The sequence below is a fragment of the Callorhinchus milii genome, unplaced genomic scaffold, assembly GCF_018977255.1.
Source record: "Callorhinchus milii isolate IMCB2004 unplaced genomic scaffold, IMCB_Cmil_1.0 Scaffold23, whole genome shotgun sequence".
In the NCBI taxonomy this organism is placed as follows: Eukaryota; Metazoa; Chordata; class Chondrichthyes; order Chimaeriformes; family Callorhinchidae; genus Callorhinchus; species Callorhinchus milii.
Genome location: NW_024704764.1, coordinates 9181770 through 9207036, shown reverse-complemented (window position 1 = coordinate 9207036; position 25267 = coordinate 9181770). Strand labels below are relative to the sequence as shown.

Here is a 25267-nt window from a genome sequence, read left to right as displayed (position 1 = left end):
TTTGAGGCTGAACTAATTGGGGTTGTCATGTTATACTTAACATAAGTTCCACTTGTGTAGTGCTTTGGGACGTCTTCCCGATGTGAAAGGCGCTATACAATTGTAATTTGTTGTTGTTGTTGTATTTGTTTGAGGAAGTCTGTCCACAAAGAAATATTTCTTCTCCTTTTTAGTTTCAGTTTCACGGCTTCCATCACTCCATGTAAATGTAACCTGTTGTCTAAAGCGACTTTACTTGTCCTGTGTCTTGAAACTTCAATTTGTGATTTCAGGAGTCTGCGGGATAGCACTCGGTTTAAACAACTTACCGAGGGCCTCATGAAAACAATCCGCGCCTTTGAACTCGACACCGGTTTTGAATGTAAGTATCCAAACTATCCCTGAACGTATGTTGGACAATGAGTGCGATGAAATCCAATGTCGGTTGTCGTGACAATTTCGCCCTTTTGTTAAATAGTCTCCATCACCAACGCCCTTACAAAAGCAACAGAGAACATCAGCACTTACCAGCAGCTGTGGCTGGAAGACAGCAACTCCCAGAGCACGAATACATCTCCGAAAGCTGTCGCTAGGGGAGGCTACACAAACCACGCTTTGGTACGACAACTTGCTGTTAATAAGTTTCCATTTCTTTCTCTTTTTCCCTTTACTGCTTACTTGGTCTTACAAAATTTCAATCACCATGTATCCTCTAGTGGGTGGTAATCTGAGTGGATGTGCAAAGGGCCCTGTGTGAGAACAGATAATTCAGTGTAGGTTGAAATCTACAACGTTTTGCTCTGTATGGCTTGGGGCTACAGCGGATGTTATACTTTTTACTTAGTAACTTTATCCACTATTACATTCAAGGAACTTTTAATAGTTAAACTCATTAAAAGTGCAAGATAACCCTGTTATTATGTGTCATCGTTTAAGGCTGGTCCACTCATATCACTGTAAACCTGACCTACCCTAGAAATGGAAACCTGACAACCCGGAAGTGAGCCATTTTTCAGATCAGGAGTCTGAGCTGATGCACTCAGACTGCCGCGTTAGAATGGAGTTGACCTGTAAAATGTTTTGTATTTTCTTGTTTAGAAAGTCAGCACTGACTTACCCGTGACTGAATCTGTAAGAAGAGTTTCCCCCAGAACCAAGAGGCAGAAAGTAGATGCTGCCGCCATCTCTGTTGAGATAGGTAAGAATTTAAATTGCTCAACATGATGGAAAGTTCCTTATTTTTACCTAAAGGGTAGTGGAAATCTGGAACTCTCTTTCCCCCCCCAAAGCATTGTAGATGCTGGATCCATTCAAGTTTTCAAGACTGAGGTGGATAGATATTTGTTAGGTCGGGGTGTCAAGGGATATGGGATACAAGGCAAAGGTGGGTAAACTGGGGTTCAGGTAAAGCTCAGCCATGATCTTATAGAATGGTGAAACAGGCTTGAGGGGCTGAATGGCCTACTGCTGATTTCTAAATTCTGACGCAGTCCAGAACAGGAACACCTAACATGCTCATCCCTATTCAATGGGACGCGATACAAGTGTATCCAAGAAGGTCTGATTGTTCAATTTATATTGCAGAAACAAAAACTTAAAAGCTTTGAAAAGATTAGGAAAATATTGGTGACATTTACCACAGACATCTAATGACTGTTTTCGTACAGTAACTGGTAACTTGTTGCTTGTGTCACCTCCAGTAAGAATTGGTAGTGAATTTAACATTGTGCCGTTGTATCGTATTACAGATTCGGATTCCTCGGATGAACCTTTGTTCACAGCTAATGTCAACGTTAGGTAAGCCAATCTATGAAGGCCAAGGACACTGAGTTGCGTATAAAGCTGGAAAGTAAACAGACTATTTCTCAAATACATTCAGTGGTAGACAGATTGCGGATGTTGTATCTACTAAGTATTTGAATAATATAGTAAAATTGCAGGGAACTGAGCTCAGATTACAGCTCCTCTGGGAATCAGCAGAATAAGTCTTGTGCGTTCTGTGTCATACTGTGCAGAATCACAGTGCAAACCTTGTCTTAGCAGTAGTGTTTATACTGATATATCTGATGTTTAGAATATTAATGCTTGCTTATGAAGACCACAGTTAAAAATAATATTTACTCTTCATTTTGTGTTTATATCTGTGTAATAGTCATAGTATTCTAGAGCATCAAAATTGTTGTGTTCTCCTGCAGTTCTGCCCTGCAACCTGAAAGTGTGAATAAGCAAGGAACTTGCCAAACGGGGCCAGTTGATCAGTCTCAAGCTGAAAGGCTCATTGACGGAAATAATTCAAAACTGGCAAGTAAAACGGTGCTGGAGCAGCTTTTCTCATCGGAAATAGGTGAGATTACACTCGAGCTCCCAGAACCACGGGGATTATTGCCGTACTTTTAGCAAGGGAGCTTGAAACATGTTCAAGGAACTGTTGACTGATCAGGGGTGGAATGAATGACTGACTAAAGCATGCACAACCTTGGAACTCTCTCACTCGATCCCTCCGCGCCCCCCCCGCCCTATTGAATTTCAAATCCCCGCCTAAAGACCTTTTTTGATAGTGCTTGCATTCACCTCCCTCTCCTGACTCAGTGTCATACTCAGCTACTGTCAAGTGCTCCAGCATGCTACCCCGCATGAAGGGCGCTATATAAATGCGAGCTGTTATTATTCTTGATTATATTTTCTTGCTGTACGGCTATTTTCACGGTTGATCTAAACCGATGGTCTTAACGTCTTTCGTATTTTAGATGAAAACAATGTGTCAGACCAGGAGTTGGTCGAGTTGGACAGTGATTCTTGTGCGAACGAATCTGAGACCGCAGAAAAGCAAGAGTCTAAGGGCCCGTCTGAGAGGAGCTTCTGCAGCCCAGAGGTCCATTCTCCACCCGGTGTTTCAAATAAGGTGGATTCTCAGAACCTCGCCGGACACAACGGGGAAATGGTGGCAGCGACGGTGACACAGATTTGCGCTGAAAACCAATGTTTCATCGACAGTGGAGAAGAGTTTTTGGACAAATTGGCTTTGAAGAGAGGCAAGGGTGGGGAGTACATCCCTGAAGATCTCAAGACCAATGACCACACTTCCCCAGCGAAAGGCTTTCTGAGGGGCGAAGAGAAGCCGAGCGACCCACCGGCCTCGGCCAAGAGAAAAGGGCAACGGAGCATTGAGAGAGTCAGCGAGTGGTTGTCGAATATCGATGCTGAGGAGGTAGCGTCTCTGGGCGTGAAATTTAATCCAAGTAGGCAGAGAAGGGAGTCGGACGCAGAGGGAGGAGAGAGCACCACAACCGATGAGAATTCCGGGTTAGGTTGCTCCGAAGCGATTGCTCGGGGTGTGCTCCCGTCGCCTTTAGAAGATAGAAATCCGAGCAAAGCGGCCGGAGCCAATGCCGAAGACCAAATCTTTGGGAAAACCTACAAGCGAGGCAGGCGGGAGAGCCCTCGTATCAGCAGGTTGAAGTCTGATGGCAAAGGCCACGGCGATGACCCGTCTCCCCGCGGAGAGAGCAACTTCCATGGCGTCGATTGCAACAAGCGTCAGAAAGGAAAGAAGAGGAAAAGCGGCTGCCTCCTGGGTCCCGAAGACTTCATCAAGAAGAACGGCAGTGACCAGGACAAGGAGCATCGAGGAGATCACGAGGAACATGCGACAGCTCGGAGCGTTCACTCTGAGATGGATAAAGCGACCAATGGACATTCCAACAATCAGGACTTTGTCGTTGCCCCACTGGGGGGAGAGGCTGCTCGCAATGTCCTGGCAGAAGATGACGATCGCTCAGGGGAGGAGCAATGCAGAGGGCGGCCTGACCCGGAGCCCTGCGTATCCCTTGCTAAAAGCAAGAGAAAGCTGAACAGAAACTCTGGAAAGAGGAAGGTCAAAAAAACGCCCGGGAAACAGCCCAGGAAAGGAACCAAACGTTTGCAGTTGGTGGGTCAGAACGAAATGGAGAGGATACAGCTGGCACAAGCCGACCCCGGCAGGAGTCCCAGCGATGCGAACGAGATTAAAATCGATAGCTTTCCCAGCAGCGAGGAGCCAGCCAGGAAGGAACAGGAAGTGAGGAGCACCAGAAGGAGCGGCAGGCTCAAGCTCCTGGACCAGGAGCTATTGCTGCATGGAAATAGAAGGAGCGGGAAGTCTGGTTCATGCCTCAAGACCGCCAGAATTCCAGAGCCCAGTGAAGAGAGTGCTGACGTGCGTAGACCAGACCTGGTGATCATGGAAACCGGGAGCTCACAACTGCAGGAGGTCCTGGTTCCAAAGTTACCAGATAACATAAATCGAGACAATCCACCGCCTTGTGGATTGTGTGAGTTTCCGCCGGTCCAACAGCTTAATCCCACTAGTCCAGTAAAATCGTTAGAAGTCGCACGGCAAGGCTGTGATTTACCATGTGGAGTTGAACACCTTCTGGGATCTGATTGCTCTTCTGGGACTCAGGCCAGCCTGTTGCTGCTCGCCCCCCAACCCGTGCACGGAGACCTGTGTGATGAGCTACGCGTGCAGCCTGAATGCGCAAAGGACCGCAAGCTAAGCGCTGGCGGTGTTTCCGGTTTATCTGCTGTTCCGCCCGGAGACGAGTTAGCGGAGGCGACCGAAAAAATGACCGTCGCTTCTGAAACCGAGGTGGCTCCAGAGACCGAAGACAGTGAGGTGGACACGCAGGCTTTGCTGAAGACGTTCAGGTCGACCAAGCGAAAGTCATTCGTTCTGCAGCCCGTGGACAACAGAGCTCCTTCAGCTGCAAAGCCCGTGCCCACCAGTGGCGAACCTGCTGCTGACTTGAAGGAAACGAGTGAAAGGCTGGCGGTAAGGCTGGAGCGTGCCAGAGATTTCAACGAGAGTCGCAATGAGGATGAGACCGGGTCCCAGAACGAGCAGGAAGATGCTCTGGTCACCAGTAAAGCCAAAGCCAAGCTGCCAGTGGTTGAGTTGAACATCATGTCGCAGCAGTGCCGCAGGACAGAGGGGGAATTCCTTGACTTTGTCCCTCCAACCTTTGGCTCCCCTGTGATGCCTCCATTCCCGCAGGGCGGTCAGCAGAGGGCGACGCCTCCATCAGGAAGCCCAGGCGCGGCAACTAGGAGCAGCACCAGGTCAAGCAGAAGGAGAGGGTCGAGCGACGGTGTTGTGGCCGGTGTCACTGAGAGAGAAACCCTTCGCTCTGACCGATCGAGCCAACGCAACAGCCTGGTTCCTGCCACCCCGACTAGCGAGCACGGCCAGAGCGTTCAACAGGCCAACCCAGGGTTCCCGTGTGGAGTGGAGGAGATCACTGTCGGCACAGAACTTGCCTGCAGCTCCAACCCTGAGTCCACGCTGTTGTTTTCAGCTAAAAGTCAGGCGGTAACGGGAGAAGGGACTCGACTCAAGTCGGGATCGAAAGCCGACGAAATGTCAGAACCAGGAGGGTTTTGTAACCGAGGTGAGCCATCCCACTCACAACGCAACTTTAGGGCCAAAGTTGGAGACGGAGATTCAACAGAGGATGAATTAGCCGACCAGGCTGAGGTGACGAAGGTGGCCTCCCAGCTGAAGGAGAGAAGGTCTCCGCTAGCTTCACCGATGGGCTCCTCAACCCCCGAGGGCCTGGTGGAGGAGAGAGTGAACCAAGGCGGCCTGGAGAAAGAGGGAGGTGAAGTGCAGAGCGAGAGCCAAGTGAGGAGAGTTGAGGAACTGCTACACTGCGAGGACGAGGAGATGGCTGAACCAAGTGAGCGGGGCCTGGAGGACAGCGGTGGGCCTGCTCTGGTTGTCGGGCGGCGGAAGCGACCTGTTAAACTCTCTTCTTCGTCCTCCTCCGGATCGGAATTGAGTGATGAGGAGCTCCCGTGCTTCCAGATGTTTGGGTTTAAGAAGTCGGGATCGAATGTCACATCAGCGACTCAAAGTCCCTTAAGCACAGCTCTTGTGCCTTCGAAGGACACGCTGGGCAAAATCTTTTCACCGCCGCCGAAGAGCGACGCGGGAATTAAAAACACTTGCTCCCAAGTAAATGCTGCGCTAGAGGAATTCCGCGAGAACTTGCTCAGAAATCGATGCCTCTCCCCGAGCGAGTCGTCGGAGGAATCTCCCGACTTGTTCTCCTCCGACTCTGACTGTTGTTCCACCCCGTCCGGTTCCCAGGCCGAGCAGGGGGCGAGCAACAAGCCGGCTCGGGAACCAATCAGTTCTGGGAGCAAGACCAAAAGAGACGGGAAAAGGCGGTCGTCTCAAGTGGCTAAAATCGAAAAGACTTTGCAAAGAAGAGAAGCCTCAGATCATCAGCAATCCAGGGAGCCAGGGGAGGCCGTGCCAGAGCATTCAGGTACGGTGTCTGATGTTTGGAAAGCGTCTGGCTCTGAGCACTGACCTGACTCGCGTGGAATCCTCCATCGGCGCTCGGGCCTTCAAGCCACTCTGTCCCCACCCTTTGGAACTCCATCCCTTGGTCTCGCTCCCTCCCTTGCCTCCCTCGAGGCACGTCTCAAGACCCTCCTCTTCGACTGCGCGTTCGGTCACCCTCCCCTACTCCCTACTCTCCCAGCCCTCTTCCAACCCCCAGCTCGGGTTAAAAATCCCAGACTGACCGGGGGCCTTGGGAAAGGCGCCGTTTACATGTAAGTTGTTGTTGTTTCAGGTTGTGAGTTGCCTGTTTTATTTAACTGTGTTTGTGTTGTAGGAGGTGGGCAAGCGGCTTGCTATGACAGTGAAGCCAGCCACACAGGGGACTCTCTCTCTTCGGACAGTGAGCTCCTCACCACACAGGTAAGGCACAAGATCCTCAAATCCAAAGCACTGCAGTGTTTTAACATAACGTAAACGTAGCATAACGTTTTAGGGAAACAGAGCTTTGACGAGATAGTTGCATCTTCTTCAATTGGTCTAAAATAAACGGATACAAAGATTCTGCGTTGCTCAGTGATTCCAGACTTCTGCAAGGGAAATGATATTCCAGTAACTTGTGTTACTTAAGTGCTACTGGAAATGGCCACTGCGGGGCAGGACAGCTACAATAATATGTCTGATGCACATGTTTTTTTCCCCTGAGATGTCGACTAAGCAGTATCTTAACTACCCTGTAAAACATTGCCCTCAATTTTGACCCATGAACAAACAGAAAAATGATGGATGATTAGATTGTTTGGCGAAAACATGAGTGTTGTTCAGACCTGCCGTTCTTAACTTTCAAAATGTACATGAGAAAACCTTCGGGAAGACTAGAGATTAGTACCACATAATTGCGTAGACTCATCAGAAATACTAGGTTGATCATCTCCTGTCCTAAAGGGAGGTTTATTATCCGTTCAACAGGATTTGGGTACCTTGTGAGGATAAATGAGGGCAGCCACTCAAGTGCTGTGTGGCGGAAAGTGGTTTCTGGGAGCTCGGAAATATTATGCAGCCGATGAGAGTTCTGTAATGTAGGTTGCGAGGTTAAAGCAATTTCTAATTGCTTTCGTGTGGGGAAGACGTTTCACAAGCCCTCTTGTTGTTACTTGTCTCCCTTGAGGATTAGGTTGGGGGTAGCGTCCAGTCCACGATGGGTGTTAGTTATATCGACACAAGTTGGAACGAGTCATCTGGAGAAACAAACCGGCCTCATCTTAACTTGTGTTCCAACGAGGTTCAGTATTTTGAGAGAAGGACTGGGTTTGTCATTGCTGCAGCATCTGGGCATATGGATTCCATTTTTCACAAGCTGTTTGAGGCTACAGAGATCAGTTGAAAGATGAGGGGCTTTTTGCCAGCCTACCGTTCGAATAGTTTTCGTGTCAATTAAAAATACACTTATTAAGGAGGAAATGATTTAAAGCTCATAAAAGCAGAGGAACATCAAAGCTGCAGAGAACAGCGATTGGAGTGCATTGTTGATCCTAGTATAGGGCCACGTGGCTTCCCATCTACCATTGTCATTTTTCAGATTCCATGTAACCCTGTTTTTTAACTGGAGTTTATACAGTTCCTTTCACATAAAATGCAAGTGCCACACAAAATCAGTTATAAGTGAAAGGCAATGGCACGTGGGCAAAATTCATGGCGTTGTATTTCCCTAACTTTTTTTTCTCTCCACTTGTCGTCCTCCGCCGTCCTCTCGAAGCAGCGGGACGCAATACAGATCAACTTAAAGAAGCTGAAGGAGGAGATGGCTGTGCTAGAGGCAGCTCTGGAGCAGGACACAGAGCAGCAGGCAAGCCAGAACACCGCGCACAGCCTTTCCCGGAGCCCCCAGGACACATCCCCGGTGCTGTCTGAAGACGAGCAGAGCGCGGTGGCATCAGTAACTAGAGCAGGTAAGGGGTCTGACAGCGTGGCTACAGCAGTGGCAAACTATAATAAAAATTAATCCTTGCATTTGATGTAGCGCCTTATCGCGTCTTCAAGACCTCTTCAAAGCGCTTCACAGAAATTGGTCGCTGGGTTTGCCTGCAAAATATAGCCATTACACTTAATAATTACCTGTCAAGCGCTTTAATAAGATAGATCAATTGCAAGGATTATTATCACCTCAGTTTGCTACTGGTCTTGGTTCTTTTAAATGAGACGCTGATCACTCTAGATTGTGCAAAGATTCAAAATCATCCCTATATCAAATGCAAGTATTATTATTTTATTCACTCTCATTCCCCCGTTAGTTTGCGTGGAGTTGATTGAGTTGCCCTTTAGCCTGTCAGGGTTGATGTGAAATCCGGATAATCTGTTTTGGGTCCCGTTCGTTGCACACCGAGCCTCCACAGGCCTGTTACTCAGAGCAACAGAAGAGACGAAGACAAATGACTGGGTGCCTCGCCTCATCTCTGCTCGGAAACGTTGGCTGTTACCACAGAATGCAATCTAGATGTGTAATTGCAAATGGTTTAGTCAAACTCCAGAGAATCGTTGGCCCCTTTCACTGTTTTAATCATTAGCATGCGAACGTACAGCTGACGCTGCAGAGCTGAAACAATGAACTGAGTTGGGCTGAATTTCTTGATTACTTGGGGCTTCATCTCATTTGGTGCTAGAATTAATGCATGTTCACGTTTTAATATTCTAACCTGAATGACGGGATGTTCCTATTGTACTGCACCAGAAGGCTCCACAGGCGGAATGATTCGGGGTGTTGAAAAAGGGATCGCTCTTTGGGAAACGAGGGCTTCGAGATTCACGGAGAAAAGGCGGGGAAATTTGGATTAAAAGATTTGACGTGATCTAAAACATTGGAGGTTGCTGCTCCCTCATGTACATTAAGACACTTAGCCAAAGATAATAATCATAATATTCCTTGCACATCAAATGCAAGGGTTATTATTTGACACGGCGCCTTATCACGTCTTCGAGATGTCTCGAGGAGCTTCACAGAAAGTACTGTAAAGTGAATTGACTCTATTTTGTGGGCGAAACATGGCAACCAATTGCGCACAGCAGTGTGTCACAAACAGTCGTGGATTCAGTGAGCAAATTATTATTATTTTTATTTAATTTTATTTTGAGGGGATTATTACCGCTGGAAAACATTGGCCAATTTGCACTTCAGTAACCTTTGTATTGAGTGTACTGCTTACAGATGTATCTGAGATGAGAGATGTCACGCTTCAGCCTTTGGCTGAGCAGCGGTTATGAAGTGTTACTCCATGTACTTCTGCTTCAAGCAGAACAAGTCTTTGCTTTAAAATGTGTCTCTTCCCCCCCCACCCACCCACGCGCTCAACCGATACAGATAATTAAGGATCGGTGTGAGCTGTTTCCCTTGAAGTAACTTAAGCCTGCGAGGAAAGAGATGCAATGATTGGCCATGTCCATCCATCTCCTAGCTGGGAGAATCGCTCCTCGCAGAGGTTCCTGCCAGACTAATACTCTTCCCGGGATCAAAAATGTTTCTAATGGCAACCATCCTTTTTTGTGGAGTACTGTATGTGAATTGTTGCATGTGGCTTCCTGATCCGAAAACACCCATCACCAGACTGATCCAAAATGCCCAAGACATTGATAGATCTTTGAATCACCTTACCTCGCCCTTACTCTGTCCCTTAATACCTTTGCCTTTGCTTCCCAGGTAGCTTATAATAATAATAATAACCCCTTGCATTTGATATAGAGCCTATTACGTCAAACAGTTCTTTAAAGAGAAGCAACTGCGTTTGTAGATAAGTGTAGCAGCCAATTTGTACACTGCAGTGTCTCACAAACAGCCACGAAAAATGATCCATCTCGCCTCTTATTTGGAGAGGCTCGAAGAAAAATAAATCTTCTCAACTAAACGATCAAAAGGCATTTGTAGGTCTTGGGATTTGCACCGCGTCTCGTTACATGATCTTGTGGCTGACTTTGGGAGGTTGTGTTGGAGTGTTCAAGGCTCTGCAGTGCAGTGTTCCCGTGGCTAATTAAAACCTAATAATTGTCAGGCATGAGTAGAAGTATTGCTTGCCTTGTATTTGAGATTACTTAACGTATTATTGCCTGCATGTGGCAATGGATTTATCAAAACTGTCAGAACCTGGAACGAACACTTCAAATGTTTTTTTTTAAATGATGTGTTCACATCCACTCCTCTTGACACCTCAACACAGATTTCCAGCAGTGTATCAGTGGTTGGTTATTACTACAGCCATTTAAATTGAAGCACTTAAACATCTCGTAGTCATGAAATGTCAAAAGAATTCCCCAATTTGTCACCGCCAAGCTCTGTTAGACATCCATATATTATTTGAACTGTGTGCTGCTGAAATGAACTTATCCATGACAGTCTGACTTTACCTTGAGAGCGTGCCGAAGAACGTTATTGGCTATGCAACCTCATAGAATGATTTCCAATAAAATCGTTTCAGTTTTTGTTTCGTAGCTTCATTAGATCAGCCACCGCTGCAAGATTTTCATCTAATCTGTGGCTCTAGTGATGCACTTCACAGCCCAACACAGGCCCTAATTGGCAAAGCTGGTCAGAAAGGGCAGAGAGACGGATAATAACAAGCTTCACTGCGGATTACATTGATTTGTAGGCTGTACAGGAAGAAAAGGTGTCCAGCATGTAAATTATGATTGAGGAAAATTATGATGCATTGTTTAGAAATAACTGGATCTAACTGAAGTTAGACATCACACACATACACATGTTCATCTTTTTCAATATTGTTTCTATAGAAAAGCCTTTAGACCACAGCTTTATTCTCTGTTTTTTGGTTAGTGAAGAGTAAGATAGACAAGCCATTTGACTTCACATCTACCCACACTGAGAATAGTGATGGGGAGAGAGCAGAGAGAGGTCTAACATATCCAGGTAATCAATATTTGATAATTTGTGGATTTCTACATTTGAATCCAATGTAGGAACAGATTGTGTACTTGGCCCAAGAATACGTAAGGGTGCTCGGTGCCAAACTAGCACTCACCAGGCACACAACTTCTTTCCTTTAGGTTGAAAGGTTGGTTGAAAACAGTTAATGTTTACAAGCCCATTCTTTCTCACCAGGTGCTGGTCAGGCTCTCTCAGAGGCTGCTACGAATCTGATCAGCGAATCAAAATATGTTGCGGAAACTATTCCCACCGAGCCAGAGTCACAGCAGGACACCAGCCTAATCTTTAGGGACAGAGAGCAGAATGAATGGTAAGATCCAGACCCGCTTGTTTTAAAACTCTGCCTTTTCCTGGTAGACCCGGTGACTGGTAGAGCTGTGATGGCTGAAGGGATTAAGGTGTGAACTTGAAATTTCATGGGATTTCCTCGCGCAGGTTCAATCCTAGCAGTGGGGTTATCATTTAAAGACAAAGCTATAAAGGTTTGGGAGGAGAACAGAGCAGGGGAGTGGGACTAAATGAATAGCTCTTTCAGGGTCACCCAAGCACGATGGGTTAAATGGCCTCCTGGGCTGTGAAATTCTATGTTTCTGCTACTAGCTCTTTTTCCCCTCATTTTGGATTTGTTTCTTTCTCTCCCTGGTACCCTCCTAGACTACATCCCTTGACCTCCCAGGCTTGTGGAGAGGCCACTGACATCTCTGTAGACTTTGTGAATCCTGCAGCAAACTCTCTCTGAGCACAAGGGGGTGAATGATGAATGTGTGCCTTCCAGTTTTACTGGGAGAATTGATTTGCTGAAGGATATCTGTTTGCGAGCGTCACCAAGCTGCACATTGAGCCTTGGTTATAATGGATCCAGCAGCCATCAGCGGAGAGCGTGAACTCAGCATTGTCAGGGCCGAGGGGCAGCTTCTTCTAGTTTTGTTTTAAGCCCGAGGCGGGTTTGAAGAGCAGTAGAGTCTGTGCTCTCCAATCCCATAGCCTGAATGTGCTAAAGAATTGACCAGTCTGACCTTTTGGCCTTGTCCTGTCATCGACTCGATCAGGATCATAGTAAACATTAAACTGACCCTCTCGTGGGGCTGGGCACTACATTTGCACGCTCCAAACCAAAACTAATATTGACTTATTTAATTGGATGATACTTAATCGTACCCGTGTGGGTATTTTCTCTAGCTTTTAAATCAACATTTCAGTCTCGCAGTCGTGCAACTAACTAGCTTTGTTGTTTGTCACAGGGGCAGGATGTTTGTACTGTACTGCTAGGCGATAAAATACACACTCGCAGTTTCATGGGCATGTGTGCCGAGTTTACTGGGGGAGTGACGGGCGGGAAAGATAAAAGAGAGTATCTGCGCTCTCCTATTGTTTCTCTGCTGCGATGTGTGAGTTGCCATTATAACTAACGCATGTTTTCTTCCTATCTGACAGCCCCGAATCTCCCGAGTATGCGGTGTCCCCTTCTCTCACCGAACGGCAGATGAACAGAATGCCGTTGACAAATTGGACAGTGGCCGGAGCGCTGGGCCGATCCCAATCGGAAAGAAACTCTCAGGGAGAAGACGTGGGCATTCCTCATACACCACCACAACAAGAGAGCAGAGGTGAGAATGTTACAGTGCGATTTCTAATAAGCTTTAATAATAATAATCCTTGCATTTGATGCAGGGCCTCATCGCGCTGTTGAGACGTCTCAAAGTGCTTCAAAGAATATACTGTGGAGTGACTGTATTTTGTGACTTCTAGTGGATTTAGCAATAAGTTACTCAACCCCGGTCTGTGTTTTTAAAGCGAGCGCTGTTACAGCGGGTCAGGAAGAGCTGGGAGGCGTTGCAAAGCTGCAGAGGTCCAACGGCAAAGGGAAGGACTGTGGTTCAGAACAGACAGAAGCCGTTGGCAGTTTGCTTGCTGCCTCGTCGAGGTGCCAGCCGGCACCGGGCACAGCCGCCAGCGCCTGCACATCACAGGTAGCGGACGGGGTTGGAAGGCCAGAGGCTTCGTCCGAGGGCTTGGAGCAGAGCAGGTCCCTCCTCACGTCATCGCCCATCTTCAACAAAAGTGCAGACTCTGCCACCAGCAAGAGCCCGGCTATGACAACTCAAAGAAAAATGTCCTTCGTGGCTTCAGGCCTGGATAAACATGAAATTGTGAGTTAAATTGCAATTCTATTTTAGATTTCAAAAGGATGCGCAAACCAATTTATCTTCTTTTCCCTTACTCACACACTCTTCACACTCGTGCACTCCCTCACATTGTCTACTAAACCTGTGAACTTGAAGAGAAAGTATTGATTAGATTTATCAATGTTTTGTTTGGGATATTTTTGGGGTTTAAACGCTGAATATTTCAGATTGTTGCCGTCAGGCACTTACTGTCTGACTGACTAAAGAATTAACAGCTCTGACCATGTGAGAAGCTGAATTAAAAGATACGATCATTAACCCAGAGGTGCTTCATTCAGCCTCTGCTGTTCATGTTAATCCTGCTCCCATGTACCCTAGGCTCCAAACTCCTTCCTCCAAGTCATGTTCACTCAGTCTCCTCAGCAAAAAAAATTCTGCAGAGGGAGAGAAACAGAAACCAAATAAGATGTTCAGTTGTTTTTCTCTTAAGAGACGGAATAGTACTGACGAGTAGTTATTCTCTTTGCTTAAGGCCATGTTGTGGTATTGATCAGAATGCAGTACCATTTGGTGCTGAACTACACATATGACTGCATTAGGAAAGGCTTGCGGAGGTAGGAAATTTGGTGTGATATTCAGATCGACCACCCAAAGGAGAACTTATACAAATGGAGCCCTGATATGTAACATTTCTTAACGATTACAGCAAAAGGGACTGCTGTACGAATTCCTGTCAACTAGTGGGAACTCTGGCCGATTTGAATTACATCGGAGGGGTGTTTCGGAGGGGCCAGAGTGATGTACTTTCAGTTCTTAAAGAAGCCTGTGAGGAAATACCGCAAATTAGACCCCATTAAGAGCCAATGATAAAGGTAGTAAAGGGGTGGGGGGGGGGGGAGAGAGAGAGAGAGAAAAAGGTGATTGAGTTACCTTCAGTTGTCTTCAAGCGCTTTGAGACATCTAGAAGACGTGAAAAGCGCTATATCAAATGCAAGGATTATTATTATTCAGTCCTCCCCGATGTGTACAAGCAGGACTAGAAAGTAAAAGTAATTGGAAGTTCTGCATTTCTTCTTAAGGTGTCAGATGCATTTAAATGTGTGAAACGCACAGTGATGTCCTTGTGTGGCACACAGGTAATGCGGCAAGCTGCAAGGCAAATTTGAGGCTGAAAGGCAGAGATTAATTGCTATGTGGACTGCCCATTGAGAAGTGCCTGACTGTTATCACAAAGATTGAGAGTGTTTTAGGAGAGAAATAGTAAAACACGACGACAGCAACATGGCAGCGCTGAGCTCTGTATGCTAATGTCACCAATGGTCAGGCTCGGAACGACGCGACCGGCTAAACAAGATTTGTAATTATCTGCAAACTTGTGCACCACTTTTTGCTGCCAGCTTCTATTTTTGGGGGTGGAGGGGAGAAGAAGAAAGACGCAATTTGTGAGATAAGAGCATCTGCCGCTAGCTCAGGTTGCAGTGGCTATCTTCCACAATTAAATTATTTTTAAATAAACTGAAAGCCCCTGCTTCTTCCCTCCCCCTTCCTCCCTCCCTCTCTCCCTCCCTCCGTGCCAATTTTCTCAAGCAACTCACTTTTTTAAAGATGACGCTAATCCTTGGTTTTTGACGCAGCGCCTTGTCACGTCTCAAAGCGCCTCTCTCACACGATATGCTGTTTAAGATGAAAGTGCTGATCTTAGTAAAGTCTTAATGTCGTCGCTAATGTTTTACGGGGGGGTGGGGGGGGTGAAAGAGACTACTGGGTGTTAAGGAGGGGCCAGTATTCCCTTGACTGTATTTAAGCGCTCCGAGAGGCTACCCAACTGGTAGAGTGAGTCCAGTTCCGTTAACCTGTTGGGTATTAGGCACTAGAAAGGCCTATCTGTTCACTGAACACATTGCCAACGCCATTATAGCACTGAATTAACATTGTAAAATGAGCAACTATTTTATTTTACCTTCAGCTGTTGGTTCAGAGATTTGCAGAGAAAACAGGAGGTGCCATTACCAGCCAGTTCTTACCCAGCACAACCCACGTGGTCATGAGAACAGGTTCAGTATCACTTTGGTTGCCTTTACTTTTAATTGTTAGATACAAGGAAAAAAAACGACGCTTATGGGGTGGGGGTGGGGGGAAAGGTTTCCGTTCACCAATACGTATCACAAGACGGGTTTAGATAAAGCAGGTGCTTTGGTCTATTAAAATATCCAACCTACCCTTCCTTGAGGCATCAATCCTGCCCTCTGACCTCAACATGCATCAATTAATAGTATTGCATTTAATAGTAATAATAATCCTTGCATTTGATGCAAGATATACTGTAAAGTGAATTGACTGTATATTTGTGGGCGAAACGCAGCAGCCAATTGCGCACAGCAGCGTCACCACAAACAGTCGTGGATTCAGTGACCAAATTGTTATTCTTTTTTGAAGGGATTATTACCCCTGGAAAAACGTAATGTAGCGTCTTCTTGTGCGAAAATATCTCTGAAGCAGCCCTGAAGCCTCTGTACTTGCTAAAGCACCTCACATAATGCATTCACTGTGAAGCTTTGTAAGCGAATACATTAGCCAATCTGCGCTGGCAAGCCCCAGTAAGACAAACACCGGCTCATTTGGATGAGGACAGGATATTGGCCAGAGCACCAGCAGAACGCTGCTCGATATCTAAATAGTCGTTAATCTTCAGTCTGCTTGAGAACGTGCCTTGGATTGCACTTTTCCACTGTGTTAGTTTCGAGCGTTCAGTTGACATTGAACAAGTCACATTTTTCGCTCGTACGTCTTGTCAGTTGCTTCTAAACATCCAACCACCCCGCAGGCAATCAGCTTCTTGACGTTCACTGCAGGAACCCTGCGATGGATCCGTAAGCTAGCCTGTACGTTTATATATTTTTGAAAAAGTGGCACATTGCTGCTAAAATCTACTTGCACCGTCTTAGCAAAGGCAACGAGTTCCACTCACAGAGCGCCTTTCCCGTCGGGAGGACGTCCCGGGGTGCTGGGAGCGTGCCGACCTGGAGCAGACGGTTGTGCAAAGCAGAAGCGCAATCGTAAACTGACGAGTTTCCTGATTTGCATTTCAGGCACCTCGCTCGTCTGTGAGAGGACCCTGAAATACTTCCTTGGAATAGCTGGGAGGAGATGGGTAATCAGTTATCAGTGTAAGTGAAGGGTGATGGAATGAACCGCACTTGATGATTGTATTAACACACCAACTCAACCAGGAAGAAAGCCTAATTAATCTGTGGAAGATAATGTAACGGTGTTAACTTTGCTAAAGTGGGAAAAGCACATATTAGATCAGCAACGGCCAACCTTTTGGGTCGACCAACCAAATACAATTTCTTGGTTGATTATTTCTTGATTCACGGCCACAGCATAAACGTTCCTATTAATATCCCGGGATCCGATCTATAGTTTGGGTTACAATACGTGCAAGCGACTGCCAGGATGGTGGAAGGCAAACCGGATGGACCTCGGTGGTCTTTCGCCAGCAGATCCTTGCGTTCTTATCACCGCTCGATGGCTATTGGTAGCAAAGCATTGATTTTAAAACAGACTCGGCCCCAGACTAGCGCGAATGTTTGGTGGGACCACTTCTTGACGGCCCCACGGGAGAGTGGAGGGTAGCCTTAACTTTGGCTAGCAGATTGATTGTAATCGATTTATTACTGCCTTTCCAGGGATATTGGAGTGTTTCAAAGAAGGCAGGATAATTGAGGAGGTAAGGCTGATTTTTACAGAACGTGTTAATGTTTGATGGTAAAGATGCCCGGGGGGCAAATCGCTTCATGGATTTTGGACAACACGAAACTGGGCATTATTCTCTCATGAATAATCCCGAAAGCTCCTGTTTACACAGCTATTCAGACGGATAGCAACCCTGCATTTTTTTTTTCTTCATTTGATCTCTGGTATGTGTTTCTTTAAACAGTACAGTGTTGAATATTGCCTTTCAATAAGAATCGTCTACTTACTGTTTTACTTAAATACTCGGATCTTTGCTGGTGCTGGGTCCCCTCTGGTAAAGGCACTGTACAAATGTAATTTGTTGTTGTAACTTTGACTGAGTGACCAAAGTGTGGGAGCAGGTTATGTGACTTATGTGTGCTTGCACGTGCGTTCTGAGAAAATCTAACTGGAGAGTGCTCAGGAGCAGGAACCCCTGACCTTTGCCTTACGCCCACCAGCTATCTCTGTGTTCAGGGTGACTAGGCCAGCTGGATGCTCACTAAACTGTCCAAACCAATTCCCACCAGGATTGAAGCAGTCTCATCCCGTCCCATTTAGCCTAGTTTTTAATGAGCATTCCCGTCCACCTCACCACCCACTTCCGCCCGTTTTTTTTTTTTTTTTTCTTTTTTAAGATTTCGAATGAGATCCCATATTCCTGTGGTTGAGACAGCCGGGGATGTTACAAATCTACCCGGCCCCTGGTGTGGTGTACAGGGAGAGGATTGTAGGAAGCTCCTGGAGCTTTGTGTTGCCATAACGCTGTTTGTTGTGAAATGATGCAGAGCGAGTTTGAGGTGCGAGGCGATGTGATCAATGGAAGAAACCACCAGGGTCCCAGAAAAGCCAGGCAAACCTCCAATGGACAAGTAAGATTCTAGTGCTCTCGGCACCCTGCCGTACATACAGCGAAACATTGCTCCGCAGCATCTGTCTGGGCTCCTCGGAACTCTCGGCATCGCTTTAGCAAAGAATAAACCGTCCACGTCACCGGTATTTTAAACCTCCTTCACCATTATTGCCGGCGAAGTTATTCAGAATCCTCGCATTTGATCGTGTCTTCGAGACGCCTCAAAGCGCTTCACAGACTATACCGTAAAGTGAATTGACGTGATGTATTTTGTGGGCGAAACGAATGGCTGAGTTGCAGAAGTATCACTGTTTTACCTGGTTAAGATCCTGCCTGCGCACCTACATATGTTGCTATAATCAGCAGAATTGTGGTAGGGGCCTTGGCTAATGGATAACAGACGGTTCTGTGTTCCAGCTCCTGCTCACAGATTACGAGGTTTGCTGTTGGGGCTCATTTACCGGGATGAGCAAAGGTAAGGAGATTTCACTTGTCAAACTCCTCCTCGGCTGGTTGAGCAGTCAGACCCAGCAGCACGTTAAACTTCTTCTGGTGAATGTTATCCATTAGCAAGTTTCTGGCAGGAAAGGCGTGTGGAAACGTGGATTGATCAGCGTATAGAGATGTCTGCAACTCCGGCATATCTGGACCGTGCAGAGCGAGATCATTCAAGTCATTACACATCCAGCTGCTGTCAGATCGATGCTCTGCACAGTGCCGCGAGATTGCTGGCTCTGATTTGTGCTGTTCATTAAAGAAGTGAGAAAGTTCCACAGGAAATGTTCTCCTCTTCAACTCAATTTGTTATATTGGAACAGTGTGGCGTTCCTGTAGCTCAGTGGTTAAAACGCTCGCCTCGCAAGCGAGAGGACCTGGGATCATTTCCCGGGCAGAGTGAGACCTTAGGCAAGTTTGCTTACTCCACACGCCTCTGTTTACTCGGCAGTAAGTAGGAACCTGGTTGTCAGTCGCTTTTCCGAGGGTAATAATCCCTTCCAAGAAAAATCCCTCCATCCCACAGTCCCTTTGCCTTGCCCCCTCCCTTGCCTCCTTCAAGGTACGACTCAAGACCCTCTTCTTCGACCGTACTTTCTTTCGGTCACCACCCCCCACCCCTGTCCTCCACCCCTCCTGATACCAACCAGCAGCTCGGGCCCAAATCCCTGACTGTCCAGTGCCTTGGGATGGGGCGCTGTGAAAGGCTCTGTGTAAATGTCAGTTGTTGTTGTTTACTTGTTGCTGGTGGTGGGGGTGGGGGGATTTTCCCCTCCTGTATTGCCCCAGCCCTGGATGGCCTCATGTCAGCAGCCATACGTGCAACCTACCCAGAACAGTCATGTCAAAGGGACAGCATAAGAAAAGAGGAGCAAATCCTCAATCTTCTCTGCGAAACTCAATCTCTTCTCCAAATGCAGTTAATATCCGTCCTTGATTAAACAGCAACACCGGGGCTCTGGGCAAGGCCAATGATTGTGAGCTTGGGCCATTGTTTGTTTCACGATAGCTGCTAAGATTATCTCATTAGAAAAGCAAACTTATCTGCCTTCCTCAAACCTTTCCCACCACCCCCCCCCCCTCACACACCCAGTACTTGGTAGCCTAATTGGAACTGAATTTCAGAACTCTCCAAATGAAAGAAACTCTCAGATTACTCGTTTGTTTGATTTTTTTTTTGGAAACGGGATAAGAAACGTAACATTGCCAAAGATTAAGATGGTATTCGCCAATTTCCTGGTGTTGTGGTGACCTGTTGTCTTCTGTGAAAGGAGTGTCTGCTTGCGGGGGGAATGCCTTGTATATATAGTCAGGGTGAAACTCAATTCAATTGGATTTTTAGGAGTCAATTCACCGATCTCACTTGTATCCCAATTTATGTTTCTCTTGTGCTTTGTGTTCTGTGGCAACGTTGACCTGTGATGAGCAGTGGCTCAGCCCGTTGATTTGGTTTCAGCCTCCATTGACTAATTTTCCAGTCACTTCATAAACCATCAGTAATCACGTCACAGTCCTTTGGGGGGTAGGAAACTGCATTAGATAGTGAGAGATAGAGAGAGAGAGACACACACTCAGAAAGAGGGAGACAGAGAGAAAGACGGAGGGAGACAAACAGACAGATTTAAGGAATGATTCTCCTGGTGTTCTGCCTCAACAACAACAACAACAAGTTACATTTGTATAGCGCCTTTCACATCAGGAGAACGTCCCAACAATCCTCCAGATAATTATCGTTCGCCTCGTGTCTGTGTGTGTGTGTGACCCTGTTGGCAAATAGGCAAATATTTGCTTGTTCTGGCCATGTATGTCACCGCTCCCAAAAATATAGATTTTCGTTTCTCTCTCTCTGTGTCTCTCTCTCTCTCTCTGCCATTTTGGCTAAAAGCACCACATCCAAGCACGACTTGCAGCAGATAAACTCAGACCTTTCCACACACACACACACACACCGCACGCGCGCACTTCTATTTTTCCCATCGTTTCCGCACTTTTCCGGACGCTCTTCATCCCAACTGTGGATTAATGGGAGGTGTTGAGCACAGTGCACTCGCTCCCTGCACACTGGCTGGTCAAGTGCATGTGTGACCCGGCGCTCTGCGGTATTCCACTGTCCTTTGTTGTTTAGCTGACGCTGAGCTCCCTCAACTGAAAAGGCCAAGGGTCGTTTTGCTTATTCCCATCGAAACTTCAAAGGCGATGCCTTGTAATGAGTATTGCTCCTCTCCTGGGTATTCTTTGCCTTGTTCCCACATACCTCAACGCTCTGCACAAAGCTGCCTGCCCTGTGTGGAGACCACACACAAGTTAATGGGAATCTGAAGCGACTTTGGTAGCCCCCCCCCCACCCCCCAGGGACTTACTCGCCAGCATTAATAAAAAAACAGAATAATGACTTGTTCGGGTACACCAAGCTTTCACGATCCAAGGCATCCTTCTGGGGAGGGAGGGAGGGGGAGGCTAGATGTATTACAGATTAACTTTTCAACTGGGAGGTTGTGGTCAGCCTGTGGAGTCCTGTAGCTTAGTGGTTAGAGCGCTCGCAAGCGAGAGGATCTGGGTTCGATTCCCGGGCAGGGCAAAACCTTTGGCAAGTCAGCCAAACCCTGGCTGACTTCCCTCTCCCTCCCCTCCACACCCACCCTTCCCAACTCAGGGAAATGGATCAATTGCAACCCACACACAGGCTGAGAGCAGCGAGTAATAGTCCGATCAAGATTCAGATTCAAGCAAAACTAATTGATCGCAATTCAAGCTGAACAAATTAGGTTCTGATTACAGCTGAGGCTTACAAGCCCAGTCTTGACATCAGTAAGGTAACGTCTTGCTAGATAGACCCCGTCGCCAGTAAAGCTTATTGTTACCTCTGCAGATCAGCTGGAGTGGATGGTGGATCTCTGCGGTGCCTCCATCGCTAAGGAACCTTATTTATTCACCTACAACCCCGTAAGTACCTTAACGTTAACGTGCCTTGCCTTTAGAACCCCTTCTGAGAGACGGCATCTTTCGTTTTCAAGACCAAGACGGATAGCTATTTGTTAGATCAAAGGGTATCAAGGGATTTGGGACAAGAGTGGGTAATCAGAGTTGAGGTACAGATTAGCCATGATCTTATAGAATGGCGGGACAGGCTCGAGGTGTTGATTGACCTGTTCCTATCTCAAACAATCCCCCAATACTGCACTGGAGTGAATATTTGCAAATGCTGGGGTGTTGTAACAAACAGTCCTTCCCCTTTAAGTAGTATTGTGACATCCCCCCACACCCCTACCCCCCCACCAACATGCTGTGTAAAGTTCTCTGACCCTTCAGTCTCTTACTTAACTTTTTCGCTTCAGGGATAATGAGAACACATTATCTGGAGGGATGGTGTCAGGATATTTCAGGGTTTGTGTTGGCAGATTTAAACATTAAAATTGTTGCATGTTTCTCTCTCGCTTTATTGCTCCCTTGTCCTGGGCGGATGTAGGAGAATGTAATTGTACATTATGTTACACATGAGAGAGCAGATTGATGTGAGCGAGGCTAGTTATGTGCCGAAGGGAGATTTCTGCACACGTGTTCCTCCCCTTATCCATGTACGTGCTGTGAGGTGCTGCCTCTGCTTCCAGCCAGTTTCTGCCTGCAGGATCAACCCTGAACCCACTGTATTTATTACCCCAAATCAAGAGGTACTGTTATTAGTCACTTGAACGACAAGTGTCGTCTTGTTCGGGGAATGTTACCATACAAAAAGAAATGTCCCTTCCTACCATCGGCGGTCGGGCCTTCAGCCTCTCTGCCTCCATCCTTTGGAACTCCATCCCACAGTCCCTTCACCTCGCTCCCTCCCTTACCTCCTTCACCGGCCCATCTTGAGACCCTCCTCTTCGCCCGCGCCTTTGGTCACCCTCCTACCCACACCCTCCCTGTCCTCCAACCCTCCTGACCCCAACCCCCAGCTCGGGTGCAAATCCTCGACTGTCCAGCGCCCTGGGACGTCCTCCTGGCGTGAAAGGCGCTGTGCAAGTTATTGTTATTCCTCTCTTGGTCTAGTGAGCTTTAGAGGCAGAGTTGTGCTGGCTGCTGTCTGCCAGAGCAACCTAACCACCTGGTTTGTCTGTGCAGGGCCGAGTGTCTGTGGTGGTGGTGCAGCCTGACGCTAACCCAGCAAGCACCGACTATAGAGGTGAGTCTGTGTGCTATCTGGTCTCCTCCGCTGTTTGTTTAGAGTATTTGAAGCACGTGTTGGAGATGAGTAAAAACTGTTGGCAACTGACCTGACTTTCTAAGGTTCCTTCTTGACATGTCTTCATCATAATTACTTCACTTATTATTATTATTACTATTAATTACCCGTGTGCGCGTGTGGGGACCTGGTGGGTATGTGTTTTGACTCGGAGAGCTATTACGGTCTGGAATGCACTGCCTGAAAGGATGGTGGAAGCAGATTCCGTAATCTCTTTTTAAAAAAAAAGAGAAATGTGCAGAGCTATGGGGTGAGAGGGCGGGAGTGAGCCAAGTTGGTGGTTCTTTCAAAGAGCAGGCGCAGGCACGAAGGGTCGAATGGCCTCCTTCTGTGCTGTAAGGTTCTATAATTCAAGACAATTGATCTTAATTAATGTTTGCAGACCAGAGCCAGAGCCCCGGTGGGTAGCAGCTGGGCAGAAGCTTTCTGTTGTGACAAATTTAGCTTATGAGTGAAAGATGAGAACCGGAAACACAACCAATTACCCGACGCTTGTGTTGCAGGGATGGAGCGCAGGTTCAGTGCTGCGGTGGTGACCCGGGAGTGGGTCTTGGACAGCGTGGCTTGTTATTGCTGTCATCCGCTGGAAGCTTACCTGCTCGGCTCTCCGCGCTGATGCCCCGCGAGAGACACCGGATTATCCACGGGCCAGAGAGAGAAAGAGAGAGAGAGAGAGACATACATGCCGGATAGAGCGCTGAAAGCAATCGCTGGGTGTGCGGTGAGGGCGTGGTGGGGGGGGGGCGCAGGGGAGAGAGAGAGAGAAAACGCCCGTGGAAATTCTCATCGAATAAAGACCCGACGGGCGCGAGGAAAAATCCATTCACTGTTTTATTTTGCTGATCCGGATTTCCTCTGTGGGTGACCCTTCCTGTCCCTGTTGTTCAGAAGAGCAGAGTTCCCGACTTTATTTTTAAAAGCAGCGATTAATTGAACGCACTTTCCTTGCAAATGTCTGCCGCCTGACGGGAGTGTTGGGTCGGGGGCCTGTTAATGCCGCGTGCCTTTCTGTGATGATGGTGTATGTACGAGATCCATCCCTCTCCCACTCACCTCCTCCCTCCCCCCCCACCCTCCCCCCTCCTCCTCCTCCTCACCAGCTGATACCTCATGTGCTTAAGTGATAAAGTGCAGCCGTGGGAGGGAGGGAAGGGCACTATAATGTGTGTGGAGTAGATTGCAGCACTGTACGCTTCTCTCAGTGAGCACAGCTGATCCTGCAGCCCGCGGTTAATTGCACTCAGCAGTTCTCAGTCAGTTACTGGTACAAGAGGACTGCGAAAAGGAAAATGCACGTTTGGAGTATGTGCGTGTGCACACACACACGTGTGCACGCCTCTCTCCAGTTCGATCTCCAGCTTGCCATGTCACTGTCTCAACGCTTTCCCTGACCGTAGAGTTTTCCTGACGTTTTTCTGCTGAACTCGGGAGAAAACTGCAGCTTCTCTGCTCTCGATGCGTCTCCTTCGCAAATCTTTTAACAAAAAAAAAACCTTGATGTGCCGCAGAATTAAACCCAGGCTCTGTGCCCGGGCTGAGATGTGGCCTGTGATATCTGCTGATGCCACGCGCACACACACACACACCGGCACGATTTCTCCACACAGTAGACAGTTTTCCGAGACTCCGCAGTAATGGAAAATTTAGTGGCTTTTCATACCACGATGGATTTGAGGCTCGACTGCAGACTGCAATCTTTCTTGCCTGGTTGGGGCTGAGCGAAATGGGGGGGTGATGGGGTGGGGGTGAGGGGGGAAGAGTGTTGCAGTTTCCAGTGCCAACCTGCCCTATGGTACATCTTCTGCGCCCTAGGGCTCTGCTCGCACCGACTGATCTTGTACGGAGCTGCTCACAATCAATTGGTCGTTGTTCCGTGCGCAATTGGCTGCCGCGTTTCGCACGAAATACGCAGTCAGCTCACTTGACGGCGAATGCAAGGATTATTATTATTGCTGCCGCAGGGCAAGAGGGGCAGCAATACTGACGACCAATTGATTGAGCTGCTCTGACGTATAAGAAATTAGGACGTCGGTGTGAAAAAGCACGGTCTTGTGGTAGCGTCTTACAGCACAGGGAGGCTACAAAGCAACGAACTGGAGAGGGTTGTGCCAGAGACTGGTTTGCCTGCTCTGTGTCGTGTATGTGTGTGTGTATATATATATATATATACACACACACACGCATTGTCGTTAAAGGTTTGTACAAAGGTATGAAATATCTATTAAAAAAAAGTATAATTTTGTATATTTTCTTTGCCATTAACACTGCAGATTAAAGGGATGTATTGAACCACTGAGTTATCATTATTGTTATTACGTCGTCGGGACATCTCGAAGCGCTTCACAGAATATAAGGCGTCGGCGTGAGTCGACTGCGGTATTTTTGCAGGTGAAACGCGGCAGTCAGTTGCCCACAGCGGTGTCCCAAAAATTTGGCTGCGGTGTTGCCCTCCACGGAGGGGAAGCGTATCAAAGTACAAGTTGCTGTTGCTTGAAAAACCACACGAATGTGGTGCAGGTCTGTGTTCGGGTTCAGACGGGTTGGTTGGAGCAGGGAGCGAGGGAGGGGGTAGGGAGGGGAGCAGCTGCTGTTCGGTCTC

At 47.4% G+C, this 25267-nt stretch overlaps 1 protein-coding gene across 2 annotated transcripts; it reads left to right on the top strand.

The window, feature by feature from the left end:
- Nucleotides 1-202: 202 nt before the first annotated feature.
- Nucleotides 203-24947, top strand: LOC103189703 (BRCA1 DNA repair associated). 2 transcript variants are annotated; one of them, XM_007910194.2, is made up of 19 exons: nucleotides 203-361; nucleotides 458-597; nucleotides 1078-1177; nucleotides 1728-1776; nucleotides 2175-2323; nucleotides 2727-6287; nucleotides 6642-6727; nucleotides 8061-8253; nucleotides 11409-11544; nucleotides 12669-12841; nucleotides 13029-13384; nucleotides 15327-15414; nucleotides 16450-16527; nucleotides 17050-17090; nucleotides 17884-17967; nucleotides 18366-18423; nucleotides 21313-21386; nucleotides 22548-22608; nucleotides 23172-24947. In XM_007910194.2, the coding sequence occupies exons 1-19, from the start codon at nucleotides 319-321 to the stop codon at nucleotides 23282-23284; spliced, it is 5583 nt and encodes a 1860-aa protein (XP_007908385.2). In that variant the 5' UTR covers nucleotides 203-318; the 3' UTR covers nucleotides 23285-24947. The 2 variants fall into 2 exon arrangements, with proteins under 2 accessions (XP_007908385.2, XP_042199290.1); XM_042343356.1 differs by having other exon boundaries at nucleotides 267-361; nucleotides 8064-8253.
- Nucleotides 24948-25267: the final 320 nt, after the last annotated feature.